The sequence below is a fragment of the Fopius arisanus genome, unplaced genomic scaffold, assembly GCF_000806365.1.
Source record: "Fopius arisanus strain USDA-PBARC FA_bdor unplaced genomic scaffold, ASM80636v1 scaffold00019, whole genome shotgun sequence".
Lineage (NCBI taxonomy): Eukaryota > Metazoa > Arthropoda > Insecta > Hymenoptera > Braconidae > Fopius > Fopius arisanus.
In genome coordinates, this window is record NW_011887758.1 from 487,068 (window position 1) to 510,887 (window position 23,820).

At 37.6% G+C, this 23,820-nt stretch overlaps 1 protein-coding gene across 1 annotated transcript in view; it reads left to right on the forward strand.

The window, feature by feature from the left end:
* Positions 1-2,739: 2,739 nt before the first annotated feature.
* Positions 2,740-23,820, forward strand: part of LOC105264079 (SCO-spondin) — a gene marked incomplete in the record, with an annotated part of 21,725 nt that continues 644 nt past the window's right edge. Inside the window, 5 exon segments of the mRNA XM_011300663.1 lie at positions 2,740-2,862; positions 22,878-22,958; positions 23,022-23,212; positions 23,269-23,469; positions 23,702-23,820. Coding sequence (XP_011298965.1) covers positions 22,910-22,958; positions 23,022-23,212; positions 23,269-23,469; positions 23,702-23,820 — 560 coding nt within the window.

The window sequence follows — 23,820 nt, forward strand, 5'->3', positions numbered from 1 at the left end:
ATTAAAGATATAACAATTGATATCTATTGACTAATCAGTATATGTAGATATGTAGATTCGCTAATAAACCCAAATAGGGTTTCTAAAGCATTAAAAAAAAAAAAAAAAAAAAAAGAAAGACTGACTGCCAATGATTACCTGATGTTTCTGCGATTACGAGTGATTACCACAGGGAGTGATACTGCGATTCCCCCTATGAATACCCCCTCCGTTGAGATGCAATTTCGTTATGGAATTTCATCTCAACATTTTGTGGCATGAGCCCTTCATTTTAGAATAATCATTTCATTTAATTTCTCATTAATTGTCGAACGAAAGAAATGCAGTAAAATAATGTGGCCCATCCCTCACAAATGATTTTAATAACCCGACGCGCCTAATGAAGGTGAAAAAGCCCATGTATGACCCCAACCTCGGAGCCTGGCGTCTCGGCGAACCAGTGAATCAAGGAAGATGAGGCAGAATGAATAATAAAGAGAAAGATATAACACCGTTCGGCCATCAGCATACGGACGAAACCCAACGAGAGCCACCCATTGGGGTACCAACAGCATACACGTTCCAATGGTGTATCCCACCGGTATATTACCTTGTTACGTTTTTTGACCGCCATATAATCACGTCCTGCCATAATACGCCGCCGTGTATATTATTATATTAAGACTCCAGGATGGGGCACCGTGCGCACTCTCGCAATGAAGTTAAACTCGCCAGTGCACCTTCGTTCACATGACTCCCTGTTGGGAATAGCATGTGTATTTGTGCACTGTGTCCCGTGGGTCAGATTTACATGTAATGACCTCTTTAATCGAATCATTATGTCAGCCTGCGGTGCCATGTGTATTTATTTGGAAATTAACCTTGAATTGAGGGAAAAAGAACAGTTTTCGGTGGGAAGACGATTCATTTTTGTAAATGGGAGGTATGAAATTCTAGTGTGGAATTCCAGCATGCAATTTTAACAAGCAACTCCGAATTAAAATCAGCATGCGATTCTGGTAGAGAATTCCGACATGAAATTCCAGCATTAACATTCGGAATGCAATTTCAACAAGTAACTTCGAATATTTCTTTAATCGAATCATCATGTCAGCCTGCGGTGCCATGTGTATTTATTTGGAAATTAACCTTGAATTGAGGGAATAAGAACAGTTTTCGGTGGGAGGACGATTCATTTTTGTAAATGGGAGATATGAAATTCTAGTGTGGAATTCCAGCATGCAATTTTAACAAGCAACTCCGAATTAAAATCAGCATGCGATTCTGGTAGAGAATTCTGACATGAAATTCCAGCATTTACATTCGGAATGCAATTTCAACAAGTAACTTCGAATATTTCAATAATTCAACAGGGAATTCCGACATGAAATTCCAGCATTAACGTTCTGAATGTGGTTTCAACAGGCAACTTCTAATAAAAATCAGCATGCGGTTCCAGCAGAGAATTTCGACATGAAATTCCGACATCAACATTTAGAATGTGATTTCAACAGGTAACTTCCAATAAAAATCAGCATGCGATTTCAACAAGCAACTCCGAATAAAAATCAGCATGCGGTTCCAACAAAGAATTCCGACATGAAATTCCGGCATTAACATTCAGCATGCCATTTCTATAAACAACTCCGAATAAAAATCAGCATGCGGTTCTAACAGAGAATTCCGACATGAAATTCCGGCATCAAAATTCAGCATGCGATTTCAACAGGTAACTCTGAATTAAAATCCACATGCAATTGTCGGATAATATTTCAGTTTTCTTTATCTAGATATAATGTCACATAAAAATCAGCATGCACTTCCAGCATGAAATTTCGTATAAAAAAATCGACGTACAATTTTTTCACTACCACATGACCTTTCATACATATTTACTTAGTAGAAGAAAACAAAGAGCCGTGACAATATGATTTTAGCGTAGCCCTCGATACAGGGGCACCTGTATTCCATCGAAAGAAAGGTTCACACGGAGAGGACAGCATCCCGAAGACGAAGGTGAATGCTTACCTCACCATGTCTATCTCACGGTTAATCGTGTTCACGTTCACGATACGAATACATATTAAAATCATTCCATGTACACTGTTTTATGCATATATGATACGGTACATAATATACTCTCGATTAGGACGGAAAGGTGAAACGTAAAAAAAACGTTCTGATAGAGGAACAATATGACATTAAATCATTAGAGTACACAATTTTTTAAACTTTTGAAATTACGTTTCCTTTTTCCTGTTCTTAATATTCATGCAGATTGATGATAACCCGCTATCTTCAATATTTACATATTTTATCATAATTATGCCAAGGTCGAATGGCCTCCAAATTTATACCTGGAACTAACGACTAACTAAGGATTTCAATTAATAATTAAACAATAAAATTCGCCAACAAAATAAATCTGATAAATACTAATTATTTATTAAAGATGATTTTAAAAAATATTGTTATTATTATTAATGATTGGAGCAGGAAAAGGACATGAATAATTCATTCGTTTATCCGTTGTCCAATTGATTCCGTTTTGGAATTAAAATGTTCACGCAATATTATCAGGGATCTCATTATCAACAATTTCATACTATTATTTGTTCGCACGGTAAGTCAAGCTGTTGAATGTTGATATTTATGAATAGCAAAACGTGACAAAACTTCGGTTGGTGGTGGGAGTAACTGATAACAGTCGACTGTGTTGTGGCGAATACCAAGTGCTAATGAATTTGTTTCTCCAAACAACCAGTGGTAAAACATTTAACCTATATATACCCCCCATTTTAGTTTCTCCGTCAGTCAACATCGATCTGAGTCAACCCCTGCGAAGAATCACCGAAAGGCTTTCCCACAGTTGCGTGCACATATGTGAGTCGATCATTTTTTTTTCCTTTTTTCCTTTTTTATTTTTTCCATCTTATGTTCAAGGAAATGAGGGAATGATTGGATATTTTGATAAATTGAAGTTACATTCAAATATAAATGTCATTTGTGTGCGGTGATCGGTAAATAGAATTTCGATATGCGAAATGAAATTGAATTTAGCTTCTGAATGTCACAGGCGTGTGATAGGATCGGGGTAGAAAGTTGCTGCAGGCTTCCGAATCGATTCATTTTTATGAATAATATTCTCATAATCATATTTTATTATGCTCGAATTGAAATATCATAATTTAATCAATATCGTGAAAAATAAAGTCGATGAAATAATAAATAATTGGAATATCAATACACTGTTACATATTTATGGGAAATTCAGTCTCAAATTCTTCTGAATTTTCAATTATGAGTTTGAATTTAATTTCAATTAAAAGCAGTCAATAAAAATTCCAATTACCTAAATAATTCCACGAAATTGTGGGTTTAATTCTAAATAACAAATATTTTTTCAATGAAAACCTGAGGAAATTAATGTTTTTACTCGTAATTGCCAGTGTAATTTCCCAACAGACTCAAGGGGGTATTCACAGACGAATTGGGTGACACCCTGATTACCGATTGTAATCGATTACCCGTGATTACTAATGAATTCCACGATTACAGTTGGTGATTACTAATAATTTCCCTAATTACACTCGATACTCACCAAATCCCTACACGGAGAGAAATATTTAGTAAAAATTACGGAACTTTCAGTTCACTTACCGATTACGGAGTTGATTCGAAAAATTTAAGTGACGGTATCGTTATTTTTCACCGATAATTCAGATAAAAATTACGGAACACCGCGGAAAATTTCCGTGACTTTAGATAAAAATTACGTGACAGTTTCGTAAAATTTCCGACAATCACATTTCGCTCCAGAATTACGGAAAATACACGTAATTTTTATTGAACATTTCTCGCAGTGTATTACCGTAGAAATATAAAAAAATGGTTTTTATATATTACTTTTAAAAGATGAGAGCGACTATCAATGACTACCACTTGATTACCAATGTGGTAATTATACGATTGCAATAATTACTCTGGTTTCCCTACGATTACCAGTGATTACCACAGACAGTGGCACCACGAGTAGCGATTACTCGCATAGTTTCTCAAGCAGACTGTTTTTATCATCACTAATATTTAATGCTGATATATTGTGATATTTTTCTTCCATACGATTTCAATATTATCCAAGACAATATTCCATACGCTGTAATTTCCATTGTCTTCATTAGAGCAGTAATAACTGAAGAAATGTGAAACAATGAGTGGAATTTTTCCAGGAAAAAAAACAGCGGCTGTTTCAGGATAATTTTATGAGGCATTGTGTTTGAGGTAAATCGTAATTTGACTTTTGGGGGTAGAATACTTGGGAAAGGAGTCGATATGTGCATGTGCAGAGAATTCGTACGGATTGGAATGCGGTTTTCGTTCGCTCTTCGAGGACCCACACCTCACTCTCTCTTCTTAAGGTATCTCTTCTCCTCTTCCTCACATCTCGCATTTTTTTCATCTCTACCTCATATACAAGACTCGTCTTATATTCGTCCTGTGTGTACCTGAACCCTGGGGTCAGGAATTCGCGTAGCCCGTGGAACATCAAGTCGACGAGTTTGACCCTCACTGTTTTCACTATAATAATACACTCGTGTGCAACCCCTAGGTGACACGTGTGAATAAAATGAACAATTCAATAGATAATTGAAGAGAAAGAAAAAGTACTCATCACCAGAAATTTATTGGAAATTTATTGGAAATTTATTGGAAATTTTCCTCGAATTTTTCGTTAGTCCGTAATCACTTTTCCCTCCGGATGAGACAACAGTTTGGAATAAAATTCATTAATATCTTCCGTATTTTTTTCAGCGGTCCCTGATATATTGATATACATCCCACCGAGGAATATGAATGAAGAAAAAAATTGTATTCCGACCCCCGAATTTTTTTCTCTTCCGGCTAGAAAAAAGGGTTACCCAACAATATTTTTTTTCGAGCGGAAGCATTTAGTCCTCGTCACGCTTATTTTAATTACCGTCGGATCTCCGTCTTAGGAGACGTAACATGCATACATATGTTGGCTCGAAGATGCTATAAAACTGGTAACGAGTGTTGTATATTCGATCGACACCTGGCACACAAGGTGGGGAATTAATTTTTGGGATTAGTCTCATTGTGCTGTACCTGCCCGAGGCATCGGAAGTCCCACCGATTCATAAGAAGGAACGGGATTAACCACCAGAAGCCCCACATTTTCTCTTGACAGTCGGTTTCATTCAATGACAATTTGAATTTCAAAACTCGAAATGCCAGCTCCACCTCTCCTCCCCCTAACCTAATGATTCCGAGACACCAATTACAGGTGAATAGACGTAATTATCATTTAAAACGAGACTCGAGTGCCCATCATGGGATTATTTACATTATCCCTCTTCATGGCTTGTGCAATGTCTCGGTACATGGGAGGTAGCGAAAGTGAGGGTCTTTTATTATTCTGCGTGACGTTACACAGTATGAACTGACAAATGTCAGTGTTGATGGAGTCAAGGAAGCGCATGACTCGCTAATAGATGTTGTATGCTACGAAATCATTGCGTACAAGCGCAGTATATCTATTCGCTATTTGACATTGTACCACTATTCAAATGGCGCATTGATATATTCAAGTGACTACTTAATAATTCAGTCGAGTCATGACTTTTGTCAATTTTGTAATGAATCGTCTGAGGCATATCCATAAAAATTATACATAAAAGTGTTACACGTTGTTAATGGGTAAAACATCATTATTTACGAATACTCAAATCAATTCCGTTATTCAAGCCAATTTTCAGGTTTTTTCACTCAAGTCCTGTCCTGGAAGAATTATGGAACTATTTACGTAATATGGAAGAAGCAATCGTTTTCCGGCAGTTTTATGGGCATGGAGGGAAATTAATCTGAAACGTTCAGGAATTTCTCAAGTTGATCACTGAAAAATCGGCGAGATTGTCACGTAATTTTACCCCAACAAGTGAAATCTCATGAAAATTGACGCCTCACTGGGTCTGACCAATAAAAAATCCCTACAATTGCCCAATCGGCGAGAAAAAATTATGGAAAGACGAATTTTTAAGAAACAGATCGTCGAATTCACGTGACAGTTGTTAAAATTTCACTTCCAACTCGCACTTTTCGAAATGTCATTTCAATTCCTTTTTCTGATAATTTTTATTGGATTTTTCTCTGCAATACTCCAATTCCATGGAAATCCCAAAATTTTCTCATCCACTCCTAAAACTCTGTTCACCTGTATTTGGATAGGACTAAAATGTAAAAAGCGTGGGATTGTGTCCAGTAGCATCATCTTAAAAAGATCTTGAGAAAAAGCCCAGGCGGATTACAGCAAACCGGGTGAGTGCACACTTTCTTCCATCCACCCAATATTTTCCCCGACAATCTTTATCTTGTACGCGGTTGCAGCCTCTCAGTAGCCTATCTATTCCACGTCTCATTGTCTCGGCACTGGATTCTCCCTTTGATGTTCACCGATAATGCCTGCGGTTTAATGCAACCCTCCGTTGCCCAGTTAAATTAGCCGAAAAGACATGGCCACAGAGGTCAGGTTTCCATATATCGTGTTCACCATGAAATGCCCATTTGCCTCTCACGGGGTCATCTCAGCTACTTTTTTTTTTCCCTCACTTCATTGTTCAACAGGTTAAAGTTACTTGAAAAATTTTTAAGTCTCTATCCCACGCTCCTTTCGAGCATCAGCATCCTTTATTACTGCACGTCTTGATTCAGTATCACGCCCCAACTTCTTCTTTTTTCACGTACCAAACATCGTATTCAGAACCAGCTGACCCTCCCGCCACTTTTACATATGAAATGAAATGCTGAAAAAACAGAAAACGGGGAGGGATGGCAGTGTCCAACGTGTGGGGTGCTTTTGTAACGAAATTACTCGCCTCTTTATCTCACTCGGTGGATGAAAAAAAAAAACTGTTCCATTCTGATTCATCAGCTTCCTCTTTTCGCCCTCGAATCATGGCCGACTGGATTTATTATATCTCTTTTTCTTGTGACAGGTTCACGCCGTTGTCACGTAGGTGGGATATAGTCACGCCCGACAACCACTCGCATACATTAATGTTTATTGGACTCTTTCTGTTCGCCTTCCGTTATTGTATACATTTTTTCGATTCTTCGCTAGTTTAGGAATAATCCTTCGCTCGTGATATTCAGAGGATTGAAGAGTTGGAAAGAGTGTGTCTACCCTCAAGGGAATTAGATACGTGAATTAAAAGGAAAATTGTTAAAGCCATAAAAAATGGATTCTCTTATCATCCACGACCCTGGGACATAGAAAAATATAAATGCTTTATTATATTTTATTTTTATTTACCACGAATGTACATTGTTATATACATCTATATATATTTGTACTTTCAGTATTTTTTTTTTATAAAAAAATTATTATTATGTATATATATGTATTAATATTAAAAAAAAAATATTTTTAGATTTTTAATTAAAAAAAAATTGAATAAAAAAATAATTTAGAATTTTCCTAAGCTAAGCTATGCGGCGGATTTTTTTAGACATCTATATATATTTTCACTTCCACCTGTTTTGCTGATTAATATATATAGTAATAAATGTGTACAATCTAAACAAACAAATTGACGAACAGAAAGTGGGCGATTGAAAAAAAAGATGATAAATAATGATTTTCCCTCAACTATATTGATCGTCAGGGTAAATTGTCTGAGAAATTACCAATAAGAAATGAAAAATGAGTTGTTCAGTGTGAAATAACGGGTGCGGTATATTTTCAAGAGTTGTTTCTCCCTTGAAAGGAAGATTTCTCCCCTAATGCGGGTTCATTATTGCTCGTCCGGACGTGAGACCATACAAACCTAAAAGAAGATCGGGACCGATTGACTCGAGTGGTACCTATTCCAACTGAGTACTTTAAATCGTGTATACCCTCTCGATTTTCTAGAGGTCGTAGTCATCGGGGTCGTGACAGAGTCACAGAGTGGTGTCGCTCTTGATCAAAGGGATACGACTGGGGAATTGGATTGAAAAGGGAAATGAAAAGAAAGTCAAACCAAGTGGCACTACGTATTTAAAAGCTACCCTTTGGGAGAAATGAAACGCCAACGGTCGTCTAATTGGCACTCGACGAACGCATCTTGATAAAGTATGCTGATTCTAAACTATAGCTATCCAACCAGGAGGACACCTGGCACTCTCTGTGGGAGAAAAGAAATTCACCACGAGAACATTCCGATCAAATCACATTTGCTTGCCTTTTCTTCCTTTCTTCTCCATTTTTTATTATAAAAATTCAAATCCAGGGATCACATTATGAATATTCAATTAAAACATTCACTTAAAACTCACAAAGTTCATCACAAACTCTAAGAATTATTCCCACGGTCAAAAAAAATATGTTATAACTTCAATTATTGGATGTACAGCAATTGTTTAAAAAAATAAGAAAAAGTTATCAAATCGATTGAAATATGTGTTAATTATATAAATAAAAGTTGTTTGAATTGTTATAAATTTTGGGAAGAAATTATTAGATTAAGAACAAGTAATGTCGTGTTGATTTTAATTCAGAGACAATGACAATGTTGCAAAATTCAACAATTAATTAAATAGTAATCAATTTCTAGCCCTAATCACTTAATTCCCGTTGTTCCATGTACAATGCAGCCACCATCTGATGAGAAATACCACAACGTGCAAGAGTCGGGGAGTAAAAAAAATGGAAAACGTGTTGTGAATCCCATGGATATTATGTATACAGTGTTAGGGCAATCTTTAGTTCCTTACGGCGGGGTTGGGACAAGTATACGGTGAAAATACCTCACCTTCCTAATAGTCGTCATTACTCTGACGCCTGTGGACGAACGTTTGACCCCTCGCACCGGCCCCTTTGGGGCGTTAACTCGCGAGTTATTTTTTTACGCGAATTTCACGGAAATACTTGGCTGTATCCCCATTACCAGTGAAAGCTCTCTGTACACTGTTCAAAAATCCATCAATTTTCAGGCATTGAATCATTTTTATTTTCAATCATCTGAGTTTGAATATTATTTTCAATTAAAAATTATTTCTAAATTTCTCATTTCTCTTGAGAATTAAAAAAAATTGAGTTTTATTAACTTTATTAATTATAATATTTATTAATAATTAAATCTTAATATTTATAATCAATTTTATTAATTCTTCAACTTCCGATATTTTATGAAAGTAGATAATTACTAGAATATTGAAAAAATTAATTGATTCATTAATGAATCATTGCGCCTTGCAAGATGAAATTATTTTATTTACCTCAAGATTTCAGAATATTATATTTCCCGAATTTTTAAAACTTCTATGACCGAAAGTTCAGGGTAAAATTTTTTAGAGGAATGGGCATGGTTTAGTTAACTAGAAGCCCCGAGTAAAAAATATGTTGAATTGTTTATCCATCGTGGGGAGGGGTAAAAAAATAAATGGCAGAATCCGTTACACCTAGTGTCGTCTCTTTTATTCCAAGTTAAGAGTCACGTGGGAAACGAGCAACTAATTACGCTTCGATAGAAAAGCCCATTGGTTCTCGCGATCTAGAGTCGGAGGCAACTGGTAGCATTGTGCTACCTAGCCATTTGTTCGATTTACGGGAGATTGCCCCAGTGCTTATGGTATTATAAAGGAAACGGTTAAATAAAACGCCCTTGTTCCTGCATGTACTATTAAGAACATCTTTACGACCGCTGGAGATTATATCATCTTGATTTCTTCAATGAAACTTCAGGGAAATTGCTGCAGTTCTCAGCTTCAGTTTGAGCTATCAAAGTATTTGCTGCTTTCTACGTTACGTAAATTACAAGATCGATGAACGCGATTGCAATTTAATTTTTCATATTTTTATGTTCACATTGTTAAATGAAGTTTTAAAACGAGCAAACGTTGAATTTTATTTGAGAGAGCAATAAATACTTTTAAATGTCAACAATTAAATTCACTGGACGAAATGTAATTAATTCTGAAGTAATTTTTATCAGTTCGATGGAAATTAGAATTGTGCGGAAATAATTTCCACCGCGTTTTGATAATTTTCTATTGGCGATGTGGAAAAATAGATTTGGGTGTGGAGAAAATGTCGGTCATAAATTCAATCATCGAAATGAATATCAAAATGGACGGTAGCTCGGGTGGAAAATATATTTCCGCGGACAGGTACGGGACTTATGACCCTGAGGCAGATGAGTTGTCTGTCCCGGTATGTAATCACGTCCATAACTGAAGTGCGGGTGGAAGAAGAGGAAAACTCAACAGCAATCTCGACTTAGATTTGAGGAGAAATGTATATGCAGGTAACGGTGGCTACCCTTCCTAGTCAGAGTTCTCGGAGTAATGGAAACCCTGTGTTAACACGTTCACGGAGACGCCTCGATTTCTGGTACCACTCATGAGAAAACTCCAGGTTGTTATTTCTGGGCTTGAATCCGGATGAAGTGAGTTTGATACTCAACCTGGTGGTTATTCATCATGTCTTTTAGGTGGAAATCACGTGGTGCAGCGATGGTCAGGTGCTGGGAAATTGATTGAACGAGTTAGCGGCTTGTATTCAGCACTTGGCAAGGATAATCAGAGGAGATTCATTCATACATTCATCCACTGAGAAAACTATTAAGTGAAAACAACCAAACAATTCACGTAATCGGCAAGCAGGAATTGATTTCCGGTAGTTTTATAGAAATGGCAGAAAATAAATTTCAAGCTTTCAGTAATTATTCTCAAATTGAAAAAATCTCTCTAAAAATTCAAGCTTCCTTTAATTAATTAATTATCAATTACCCATTGGTTTTGTTATTATTATTATGTATTTAACATGAAAAACCCAATTATCTGGAAATCTCAAGATTAATCAGAAATTTAATTGCCGTTTCTAATGGAAATGGAATTCAAACTCATACGAATTTGTGATGGGAATTGAAATAAAAATTGAACAGACTAGTTGAAAAATAAAGAGACTTTGATTTTCGATTGGCGTTGAACAATTACAAGAAGGCCAGTAGTCGTTAGCCTATTGGCCCCGGCGTTAGTATGCATTCCGTCACACCTGAGTGGTCAGCGCATACAGTGGTTGTGCACTTTGCCGACATCGGGCCGCTGTAGGCTAACGATCCTATCCCCCAACGATTGAAAAATCCAATCCTCTTACCCTGCCCCCGCCATCACCATTTGCGCAACGTCCGTCCCAGAGTACTTAAAACCCTTTTTTTTTTTCTTTTCAGCTCACTTTTTACCTTTTCCTCACCAGCTGTAGCAGGTAGTCTATTAGCCAGGTAAATCTCACGGGCTTCCCATGGGTACACAAGGTCGCGGAATTAACCTCGCGATGAATTTTCTTTCTCGCTATTTTTCCACTCTCTGATATCATAAAGACGGTGGTTTTAAACTCTCGCATTTACATTTTACTTTCAAACGAATTGACTGTTGAAAGACAGTTAATTATTGGATATTGAATGCGAATACTGTTTTATAATAGCGAACTTGTAATTGATTACGAACGGGGGATTTGATTTCTATCGTGTGGGTAATTTATCGTGGAGGAAAAAATAAGGGGATTACGTTGAGAGTATTTTAAATACCGTTTGGTATGAGCAATTTCCATTTTTTTCAGGCGACAATTCGGTAATTTAATTCCAATAGATCTTTTTATTTTTCTAATCAATTAATTTCTCTAAATAATTGGATTTATCCGTAATCGAATTTTCATTAAGTTCTGAACATAAAATTGAAAATAACATTCTTCTAAGGGATTACTGAAAAAATATCATTAACCGGGAAAATGACTTGATTGTGAGTGATTTATAGGAAAAGGGGATTTTTATTTTTTTTCAGGATTTCAAAACGTGTCCTAATGGTTTGGAACTGAGAATTTGTTTATCCTATTATTTTATTTTATTTAATTCTCTTCTCTTCATTCCCTAATTATTCTCATCCATATTTTAACTTCTAATTGAAATTGCGCAAAAATATTGTATTCAAAAAATCTGAAAAACTCTTTCCACACGTAATGATGAAATCATTCAAAGATTCTTCGATAACGATTTTCGAAAGATCGCTGAAGCGTAAAAAATTCTGGTAATTACGAATTCCATGCATTATTTGGAATAATAATTGAAGTGGTATTTAGGAATGGATAAAAGTATAAATGCGAAGTCAATGTAACATGCGCTGAGCGTAAATGATCGATTTGCGTGGAGCGAGACGAGCTTTCCATCACCCACTTGTTAAATTTTTTTATGCAAAAGACCAATATGGCGGGCGTGTCCAGGATGATTGAGCGAATCCGTGCGGTGCACTGGTACTCGACCTCGTATATTTTGTATTCATAGAACTGCCTGGGAACCGCGTGGACCCCATCGTGTATTCTAACCCTGTCTTGGGCACTGCGTCACGGCCGTGTGCCTCGGTTAGGGCCCGTAGGGGCCTAAAAACTTCACCTCCCCCGCGACCTTCTCTCATCGCCGAGTGATTCTGAACCACCGTGACCCTCGTCGCCCGTGGGCCCTTCTGGATTATTCACTTCCGGTATTATTTTCTTCAAAATTTGAATGATCTGCGCAGGTCACGGAATCAAATTAGTCTCCCTTCAAAAATTTCCCGGAAAATTTACTCCGACGGTTAATAATCGTCTGGTCAGTTTTGCCTTTATATTTTATTATTCATTTCAGGGTATCGACAACTTTCATTTTTTATAACTCCATTTTACCAAAATATTATCTTCTTTTTTGAAACTTTACGGAATTATTTAATCGTTCATTTTATTGATTTCTATAGCATTGAAAATTTTACTGAAATTGTTAGCAGCGATTGAATACATCTTCACATGTTCCCCGGTAGGTTCTTCGCAAATAAATAAAAAAGTCCAGTTTTTCAGGCGAAAATTCGCGCTTCGCGCTAGTGATTTTTTTGAAAAATTTGGTAACTGCATTTATTTGCAGGGGGGACTCTGAGAAAAATACCCAATTGATTCTGGTATTCGCGGGATTGTTTTTCCATTCAAATTTCGGTCCATAGGGCTGCACCATGAGACAAAATTATAAATGAAAATTTTTCAATTAAGGCAATGGTATTTTCTGTCAAATTCGATGGGGATTACGTGGAACGGTCAATCGATTGTTTTTTTCATATATCAGCATGAAAAATTACTAGTAAAATTCTCAAAAAATTATTGGTTCAATTTCGTGCTGACTATAAAAAATCGTCGAATCGTGCAATTCCATTGGCTGAAATCTCGATGCGAAAACTATAATTGTTCGAATTTTTCGCGCGAAACTGCGGAAATTTCCATGGTATAAAAATTTCCCACACTTTCATTAAAAAAATTTCATATTAGAAGAACTGATTGATAACATTTGATAGTTGAATTTCAATTGAATTTTTCCGTGAAAATAAAAAATCTTGAAAATTCATCAAGGAAGGGAAACTTCACTGTGAAAAATGACGGTCATTTTACATGCTATCTATTTTTCCTAGGACCCGACACGAATTAAGAGTAAGCAGGAGTCGGCAAAATTAGTGCGTTAGAAGCTTTTTTGGTGGTATCATGGTATTTGAAAAATGACGGTCATTTAGCATGTCTAATCTCATCTCAAAGAGTCCGCACGTTATACCTCCAACACGCCAGTAACAATCGTGGTGCACCTTAAACCTCAATGGCCAGTGCGCCTATACCGGGTAACGGCCAGCACGTATTAGTTACCGCAGCGTTAAGGTAACGACGATAAGTGGGCATCGTGATGCAAAACCGTGTGCCCCTCTCACTGGTGCCCCCCCAACCACACGATGGGAAAGTGCATTCGGTTACTTCTTTGGCGGAAGGATTATCCCCCCGATGGCTCGATCGAACTTCCATATACGGAACCCATGAAAAACCCCTTGTTCTCGCCCCATTGTTCCCCCATTTCCCTCAAAAATTTCATCCTTATACTCGTCATTAATTAACCATCACCAATTTTTTCAACACCTGATTTTTTCCGTGACCTTCAAACATTCCCTGCGCCAACAGAAAAATCCCATAAAAATTACCAAAAAATTACGAAAAAATTAATTATAAAAATTATCCGAAAAACAAAATACATGGAATTTCGAATAATCAACAACAAGAGAGGGAAAAGTTCAATAAAAAATGACAGAAGAGAAATTGGAAAAACCGTCGAGTGACTTCTACGATCTGTTCCGTAAAAATTACTCACTAGTGATGATGATGGAGTTCCTGAATTTGACAATTTTTTCAAGTGACGATTTTTCAGGATATCAATGGGTTCTCCCCGACTGTCTCTCGATCTCCATCTTTCCGAATCCTCTGGATCTCTCTTTGGAGTTGTAGACAAAAGAGTCGAGGTTATTGATGCTGCGATGGGCGTGCGCCTCGGTTTTGGCTTGGGTTACCGGCGATTTGTATGAAATTCGATCTAACCGACCCACGTCCTGCCAACTCTAGCCCCTCACACATTTTCTTTTTTTTTTTACTCCATTCTTCCTCCATTTTTGCTTGAATCTCTTATCTCTGGCCTGCTTTACTCGTGGAACACCGTCTAACGTTCGACAGCTCTATTTATTTCTGTAATTTACGTTATTTATCCAACGTGTATGCAAGCGGCTCGATACACGTGGCATGAGGGGGTACTCGTGTTTTCAGCTTGTATCTGCGTATATCCAGTGGTAATTCGCATTGAATTCTCCCCTCGCGGTTTTGAATGTCGATATTTATATCGGGGACAATGCCGACATGTGTTTGATGATGTTGAGGGTCAGGGTACCGCCGTATTGGGTTACGATATTGGTGAGGAGTCCGACCGGTTGGATTAATTGATATCAACAGGTTTTTTCAGAAATTTCAGGTCGTTTGATTATCGTTATTTATTTGAGGGGTCATGAAGACCATCGTAAGGTTTATTTTATGGAGGAGAAAGAATTCTCGCTTCCAAGAAAGAGTCATTTGCTTCTAGGAAATTATCGTTGTGGAATTTATCCACCGGAAATTATGGAAACAAGTAAATTTTTTTAGGATTTCAACATCGGTTTTTGCTAAAAAAAATTAATCATGCAGTCACCATGGAAGCAAAAGGGAGTAAGTGTAATTCAGAGGATTTGAAGGTTGAATAAATGACTAGTTGATGTTGCAAATGTTAATTCAGAATTTATTAATTGTATATTTTCCATTATAAATTAGAAATTCATTCGCTTTCATTAGGATTGCGCTTGGAGAACAATAATTTAACAATTTAAGAAAAATAAAAAATGTACATTTTTTTGAAATTCAAAGGAAAGACAGATCCAAGATGATATTTCGATGTGAAAATGAAAATGCGCGAATTTTCAAGGGGTCGAATGGAATTCAACTAAGACGACACAAACCCCGAGGAAAAAGAATTTGAAAGGTTTTCTCCATATAGCGTGTGGCAGTTGTAACGAAGCGAGCCGTAAATATCCTGTACGGACAATGTTGTGAATTATCGAGGTACCAACCCCATAAACGGCGCGGTTTTATGTTGGCATCGGCGAGAAACCGAGCGCCACACAGGACGCGTTCGCGCGAGTCCCGCCATCTCCGCATGATGCGGCAAAGGACCCACAACGAGAGTTGTTTAAACCTATATGCTGCATGTGCTGAGAGGCAATGCTGGTGGTTTCACAAAGGATCAACAAAGAGAGATAGGAGGGAGAGGACCACCGAGAGACCAAAGGCGTCACGCGATATTCTCACCTCGCTCTTTACCCCCTGACCCTGTTACGTCGGTGCGCTATCTTGTACTTAATTGAACAACATGCCGCCATATTGACATCTCAATTTTCATCGGTATCATGTTACCATGGCATCACCGCTAATTCCTGGGCTCATCATAAATTTTTTCCCCTCGCTGCTGATGAGGGGAATCAACTTCTCACTCATCAACGGGAACTAGGTATTCTCCAAATCCCCATGCTATCGTGGAATCGTTAAACTCAAATTCTTCAACGTCTAAATCGCTAAAATCTTGAAAATTTATTCAATAGTTGCATTAGGGGAACAGAACATGAAATAAGTTGTTCAAACAAAATGGTGAATTGATAAATTGATAATCATCAGTCGTAGTCTAGTAATTAAATGTGAAAGTGTAAAAGATCGGTAAAGAATTTTCTCAAAAATTCCCCAAAATACTTTGAATTTTTTATCAAATGTCTAGTTTAGGTCCACAAAGTCGTCTGGATGTAGTATATTTATTGGGATGGGTTTCCGTCACCTAATTAAGGATCTGGCCACCATTTTTGAAGGAAACAATTAGCATGCGAAATATGGATATTACTACATGGCTCTCTTTATTATTCTGATGGTGTTGTGACCCCCTAAGACAGCACATGTTGGTACATTTAAAGACAATGAACACACAAAAAGATGAATCTTGTCAAGCAGTCCTGAGCACTTCACTTCAAACTATCAATTCACCTCCTACGATCGCTGACTAAACACAACGACTGATTTATCCGCCGCTATTCTTCTGTAGCAATTCAAATTATTGAATATAATATCACTCGTCGTATCAACATTGACAGCAGGTGGAGGGGGGTGTAAGGGATTTCAGGGACACAGCATTTACCTCTGAATTATTTTCGGTGTATTTTTCTTCTTTTTTTTTGGTTGTTCCTTCCTCTCTACTCTCTGCAGTTTCTGGATATTGAGAGAATGCTAATGGGTTTTTGATTAGAGGAATTATTATTACGATGATTATTGTTTTTGGTGGACCTAAACTATACATTTACCAAATTTATCAATCTGAACCCTAAGAAATAACAAAAATATTCAGTAAAAATTGCATTACTCGGTAATTCGGTAATATTGCCTCATTTATATTCCAGAATAAATACAAATATTCATGAATCGAAGATATTTCCCTTTTAAAAAATCTATCGCCTAATCGATCGAAATTTGGGTGAGAAACTTTTTTTTAGGTGTCAATTAAATAATTGACCGTTAATTATTGAATATATTACTGCATATGTGGATGTGCATGAATGTTCATGAGGAATACGCGAATCCCAAAATTGGAGGGAAATTCTCTGTGGAGAGGTTAGAAGCCAAGAATTTTTGTGGACGATATACGCGGCATCAGGAAGGCGGATAAGTTTCTATGGAGTTTGAGAATAATGGTAGTACTTTCTACTATCAAATAGATTTATGGATATCAGACGGGAGTCTCTCTGTTCTTAACCAATGGTGCACACGCGAGTCCACCGAGGTGGCCTGCCAAACGTTAGGAATGATTCTGGATTTCATGTTCCACGAGGGCATGAGATAGTTTTTGTCCTGTTGAATAATACTCACGGTGGAGAACCAGTTTTTGAGGACAGTTGTTTCTCCTGTGACATCTTGATATTAACCTCTCCATCTTCGAGTAAACATCGTAAATGTGAGAGCCCGCAAAATATCTCATTCATTCCAGTCAAATCCGACGTATCAATCAAAATAAAAATAAATAAGACAGTATAAAAGTGACGAGGCACGTTGTAGCGTAGAAAAAGAAATTGTCTTCCCAGATGTTGCACGGAAAATGCGCGGGAATTCCAGAATGAGAAGATTTCCAAGAACATGGCGATTTACGTGTAGGAAATCATGTAATCGAAATTTTCTTCCTAGTAATTCCAACTCCTGTTGTGTTGTTTTCCTCAACTCTGCAAACTACGACTAGTCCTACTAGAAATTTTATTTAGCCTGCCGGACCTAACCTCCACCAAATTCGGTGCGAGTCTCATTTTGTGGTAGGTCTGCCGGGTGAAGTATTTTTTTAATTAAAAAAAATAGTAAAGTAGATTAAATTAATCAGCAAAATTAAATGCTCAGATCAGGCATGCTGTACGGGGCGGGGAGGGGGGGGGGGGCAACGAGGGAGTTGAGGGGAAAGGGGGATGATTACAAGGAAAATCTTTTAGGCAATAGAGAGAGGTACATAATAAATAAAATATATAAATACTAAGAAAATAATTATAGACTAAGTGTAAAGTCATTTCAACAGTTTCAACTATGGCGAGTACTACTAGTACTAATTAGTACTAGAGTACTAATGTACGCGAAACTGATATCAGTTTTCAAGAATGACACGGTGGACGTGTAGATAAGGTACAGGATTACGAATCAAGGGGTCGTGGACTCAAGTACTGGTTTGGACTCTCTCAGCATCAGAGTTGAAGATGTTTCGAAAAATGCAGGGAATTTCGTTCCAGAATTCCAAAAATGAATTCTATCATCATTCTACTATTCCTTTATGAAGGAAAAAATTTAATGAACAACCCAAACATTTCCTAGATGTATCGACAATATGAATGTTTAACAATATTTTATTTGCAAAAGACCGGTGAGACGTACATCTGGGGCTAATAAATAAATAATATAATTTTCCACTAGTCTCTCCCCGTCGATGCCTTCTGAAACCGAATACTCAGACTTTCCCAACTTCTTTATTTGCCCCACCGCAAGCCACAGAACTGGTTTAACTCCGAAGATAACGAAGAGATGCTTGTAAATAAAGTTCATGTGCACTTGCCATCAAATTTTTTGGCGCTCTTGTTACTGCTCCCGTATAGCGTGTCCCGTGATCGTTTGATCGATTCACAAGATGGTGTAATTTATCCTGGAAAGCCGGCAGTCGCGCCATCTTTGAATTGGAGCGATAAGTCACCTCCTTATGCCCCTCAGTATGCGAGTTAGGGTCCGGGTGTCTTACCAATACACTAAAGTAAGCGATTACGTATCACGAATAAGGGATCCGGATAAACCAGACACCCATGGACGAATCGTGATACGTATTGCCTTCTCGCACCATTGGATATACCCTTGGTTATACACTCCATGTTGCTTATCTTATAAACTTGCCTACCTATCCTTGCTCCTGATACTTCCGTTCTTCGTCAGGCCAACTCATGCTGAATTCACTTGGTTATCTCTTTTTTTTTTAAACGTATTACTTTTTAGTCTTCTTAATTCATCGTTCTCACCGGTGGATCGTTACACGATTCGTTCCGGGTGATATGAAATTCTCGTTTAACTTCTCTGAGAGAAATCCCTTCGTTATTAATTAATCGATTCAACTGCACTGATATCGAATTTAATCTGTTCGATTGCTTTACGAACTATCGGGTTTGCTGAGTTACTTCGAGAATTACTTGTGTATCGGGGGGTATTAAACGGTACTGGGTGGTCTATATAACGTAATTCGTATTGTGTGGTGGAGATTATTGTGATAATGGGGGATTATTCCACGGGTAGAAGATCATTTGACACTAATGCACGATTCAGATTTGTAAAGAGAGCTTTAGGTTGCGGGGATTCCCCGTTTTAATACGTCAATTGAAGGTCAACTCAGGGAGAATAATAAAACTCATTCAGTAAAAAATCGTTATTGAAAATCACTTGTCACAATATTCCATTTTCCATTTTATTTTGTATTATTTATTGAATTTTATATTTCTGAATCTACCGATAGATGAATTTTTTTTTAGAGAAACAGATTAAGTTGAACAGAAAAATGTTCCCTTGTTAATTTAAATAATCGGGAATGCTGTCAGTTATTTTTTTGTGTTCAACAGGAAGAGATTTTGTTGCTCCAAGAGAATTGTTAAGTGTTAGCATAAGGCTTCCCATAAATTAATGTAGTCTGTGTTCTATCTAGAATTGAGGTGATTGTGAGAATTCATACTTTCCTGATCTGATAACTCATCATCTCCAACTGAGAAATTCTTGTTTCGATTGCACGATAAACAATTTCATTATCAATTCAAGTGTATGGAAAATTGATCTTAAGTGTTATGTTGTTTGTGCAAGAGATAATATAATCAGAGTTCTAAAAAACAATAAAGTTCAAGATATAATGCAAAATAAATGAAAAGAACACTTGAAAATTCTTACGGGACAAAAAATAAAATTATTTATCAACATTAAAATCTATAAATTTTATAGAATTATTATTACTATAGACCTGGACATAACGGGATGCGCAAACGGAGATGCGCGAGTCTTTCCTCTATTCAGCATATATCTGATAAATAATATTTTTACCTGAATATATATCCGGATAGTTGATATATATTGGAACGAAACGAGTATTTATAAATCAATAAATAAACTTTAAGTAAAAGAATTCCGGGCGAAAGATAGACACACTAGAAATGTAGAGTAGACTCCAGAATCATAAGATGATTGACATGAAGTTGGTTGAGAGGAATTGCAAAGGGAATACTTAAGGTTGTTGTCGCGTAGAATTTTTTTTCGACAGTTTTCGTTAAAAATTTTATGGTGAATAGTTTGAAAAATTAGCAACAAAATGAGCCTTCTCCGTTTGCAATTGACCGTTTCGAACTTGAGATATAAATTTTTGAAATTCGAGTAATTTAACACGTGTTTAAATGGAGTTTTGCCGATTAGAATTTTTTAAAAATCAACGGCTCGACAGTTTCAGAAATAAAAAAAAAACGTGGAATATACATCGTGGGAGGAAATACAGAAAAAAAATCAAATCGATTGACCGTTTGGTTTACGGAATATAATTATCGGAAATTCATAAATTTATATAATTGAAAATAGTTAATATGGAAAATATATAGTTATGCTTTAGCTATCCATGCACAATGCAATCAATCAAGTGAGACTATATACCGCTAAAAGATTGTGTTCTAAACTGGCCCGTTTTACAGCGGATAAACTTTTTACAGAGACTGTCGCGCGACAACCACCTTAACAATATTTTGCATATATTCGTGTGAATTTTCCTTACTCTTTGGGTTTTCCAATATTTATTCGTTTGATTTCTTAATAACATCTCATTTTTGTGCCGCGCAATGGCACGCGACCAAGCGTTGCACCAGTGTTTGTTCGTCCATTTTCATATATTTTATTGTTTCCACATCCAACTGTTTGTATTTGGAATGATGTAGAAGGCTTGGTGCGCGTGGCGCACGCGTGTCACCTGTCTGTCACGCTCGCCTGCACACGTTATGGTGAGGCTGATTACTGGTGGTGATGGTGCCTCTCTGGGGTCCACCCTCCAGGGAGATATGGCCGAGTGACCCCCAGGACCTGCTGTGTTTTGATATTGAGGTTCATCCGAATTTTTTTAGGGACTAATTACGCCGAGTGGATTGTAAATTAATGAGGGGCTGCTTCCGGTGCGGATAGTCAGAGTTATCAAGGCATTTTAAATATAATAGAATTTTTTTTTTTCGAGAATTATTAATACTACGAGATATTTATCTTCAAATGGAAGTCGTCGACGTCGACGTCCACATAGAATTTCTTGAAGTTAAAGAAACCTTCTTCAATTCAAGGAAACCATTTTTCATTTTAAGAATTTTATTTCCCATTTCACAGAACTTCAAAACAAATTGGAGTTCTAATAAAATTTGGAGATATGATAGTGCAAGAATACAGTCAATGGATTAACTAATGGATTAACAAAAACCCCGAAAAATTGCAGTGAAACTCTCGCTCATTAAGGATTGCCAATTGCAACATACGTCGTTAATGACAACTGTCTCGTTGGCATTCTGCACGAATATTCGTCATGTCGACTGAAATTCGTGAATATCCAAACGGTTACGAAAAATGAATAGCATATGCCAAGGAATCATGCATCGCTGGAGTCCATGAAGCAATGAAGACAGTCTTGGGGGTTGCAGGTGCTGCAAAAGGTTTTCTTACTCGAGTAGATTCCTCCACATGTGTTAAGGATTGATACGCAACCCCTCACCGCCTATCACTAAAACTGTCTTGGGGTTACTTCCGCAGGTGCAGGAGGTCCTCAGCGGATTCATGCATGCCTGATTCCTGGGGGCAGGTTCCTCGGGGGTCCTTGGGCTTTGGCACGCGCTTGGCGAACTTTTCTTACCGGATATTTTGTGCACCGACGACATGTGCCAAGGAGACACGCTCCGGTGATTGTTTCATGTGTTTTATTTTTTTTTTTTTATGTTTTGTTTTCCAAAGCGCGAACTCACAGGTAGCAAGGAAGTCCTGTGTCTCCTGGTGGTCGCAGGTGACGCTTGGTGGTTGGAAGACAGCAGGTGGGCACCCACGCGAGCTAACATGGGGCCTGCTATCTGGCCCAATCAATGACATTTTCTTGGGGCTTAACTGATCTTGCCGAAAAAAATCCGGAGAAAGGCTTGGGTGGTATTTAGAAGGATCTTACTGGGATTCAGATCATTGAACTTTAAGCAAGAGGTAACACCGGAATCGCTCGCATTGCACCCAACCATATGCGAAGACTAATGATTTAAAGAAATCAATAGTTTATTAATCAAAGACGGAAGAAAGACACACATTTTTTTGTATCACAAAAAAATGGAAGAGTGTAGGCTCGAAGGAATGCAATTAAAGCAATTCGTAACAATATAATAATTATACTTCCTGTTGAAGAACACTTTCGATTTTCGAGGGTATTAATAAACTTGTGGATTAACCAAGGCGTGGTTATTGGTCCTGAGATATTTGTACTCGGTTATTGATTAAATAAAATTCTGTTGTAATACAATTAAGGGTGAACTTGCCTTGATAGCCATTCAACTGTTAGAAGGGGTTCCTCTGAACGATAGCCGTGGGATAATCAAACACCGAATGTTGGTCAAACAAATTAATTCCCTGTGTGATCACTGTATGGGGGTCCCAGTATTGAGATGACGTGAACCGTGTGATCGAAATTCTATTGCCTATAATTTTCCGATTGGATCGACGTCGGCAATCATTTTAAAACACCCACTGTTGTGGAAATTCAATTTTATCTGCAATCGTAATTGCATATAAGCTAAACATACACTGTTAATGAGGATGATTCAGGTGAGAGTACATTTATGAACGTCAAACAGGAAAATCCCGCATTCTGCGAATGTCAATGATATCAGTATAAATACATTGTTTTCCATTGCAGAAATTCATTCTTTTACCAGAGACAGCAGCGAGATGATGAGACCATTGAATCTAGTTTTCGTCGTGATTGTGGTAGTCCAAGGTGAGTCAAGAAAAAAAAATGATGGAAGTTGTGACGCAGAAAGTTTAAATGGTGCCATTTTAGCTCTGAACTTCGTGAGCGTTCAAACTTCCACGGAATCAGAAGATAGCAGTGGTTCCAACTCCTCCGAAGTTTCTCATCCGGGTCCAAGATGTACGGCTAGATGCACCGGAGGTCCTCACGACAAATGCACCCTCTGTGGAACTGTGTGTCCGCTCACTTGTGATAGACCGGAAATCAGAGCATGTACAAAGGTTAGTGATGAGAGATTCAATTAGCAAGTGGTCAAATTCTGATGCCCTCTTTGCAGCAATGCGCTGTCAATGTTTGTAGGTGTGAGGAGGGCTACGTACGTAATGCTGATGGACAGTGTGTCAAGCCTAGACAGTGTCCAAGAAGAGAACCAGGATGCACTCGGAGGTGCACTGGTGGTCCTCATGATAGGTGCACCCTCTGCGGTAGTGCGTGTCCACGTACTTGTGATAGACCTAATCCCACCATTTGCACTTTGGTGAGTGATCCCGACTTTCTACATATTTTGCTTCTAACAAACTTGCACACATACCTGATGATGAAAGAGAATCTGTGATTGATAGGAGAAATCAATTGTTGAAGCTAATGTTCATTCAAAAATGATCTCTTCTGAAGTTGATTTGTCTCTCAGTTGATGGAGAATCGATAGAGAAATGATCACCTCTTTTGGTTTAGCCATGTCTGATTCCGAAGGAATTCCTTGCTTCCAGCAATGCCTGGTGAACGTCTGCGAATGTGAAAGAGGCTACGTTCGGAATGACCATGGACAATGCGTCCGGCCAAATCAGTGTCCACCATTATGTACTCGCCGATGCTTTGGTGGTCCTCA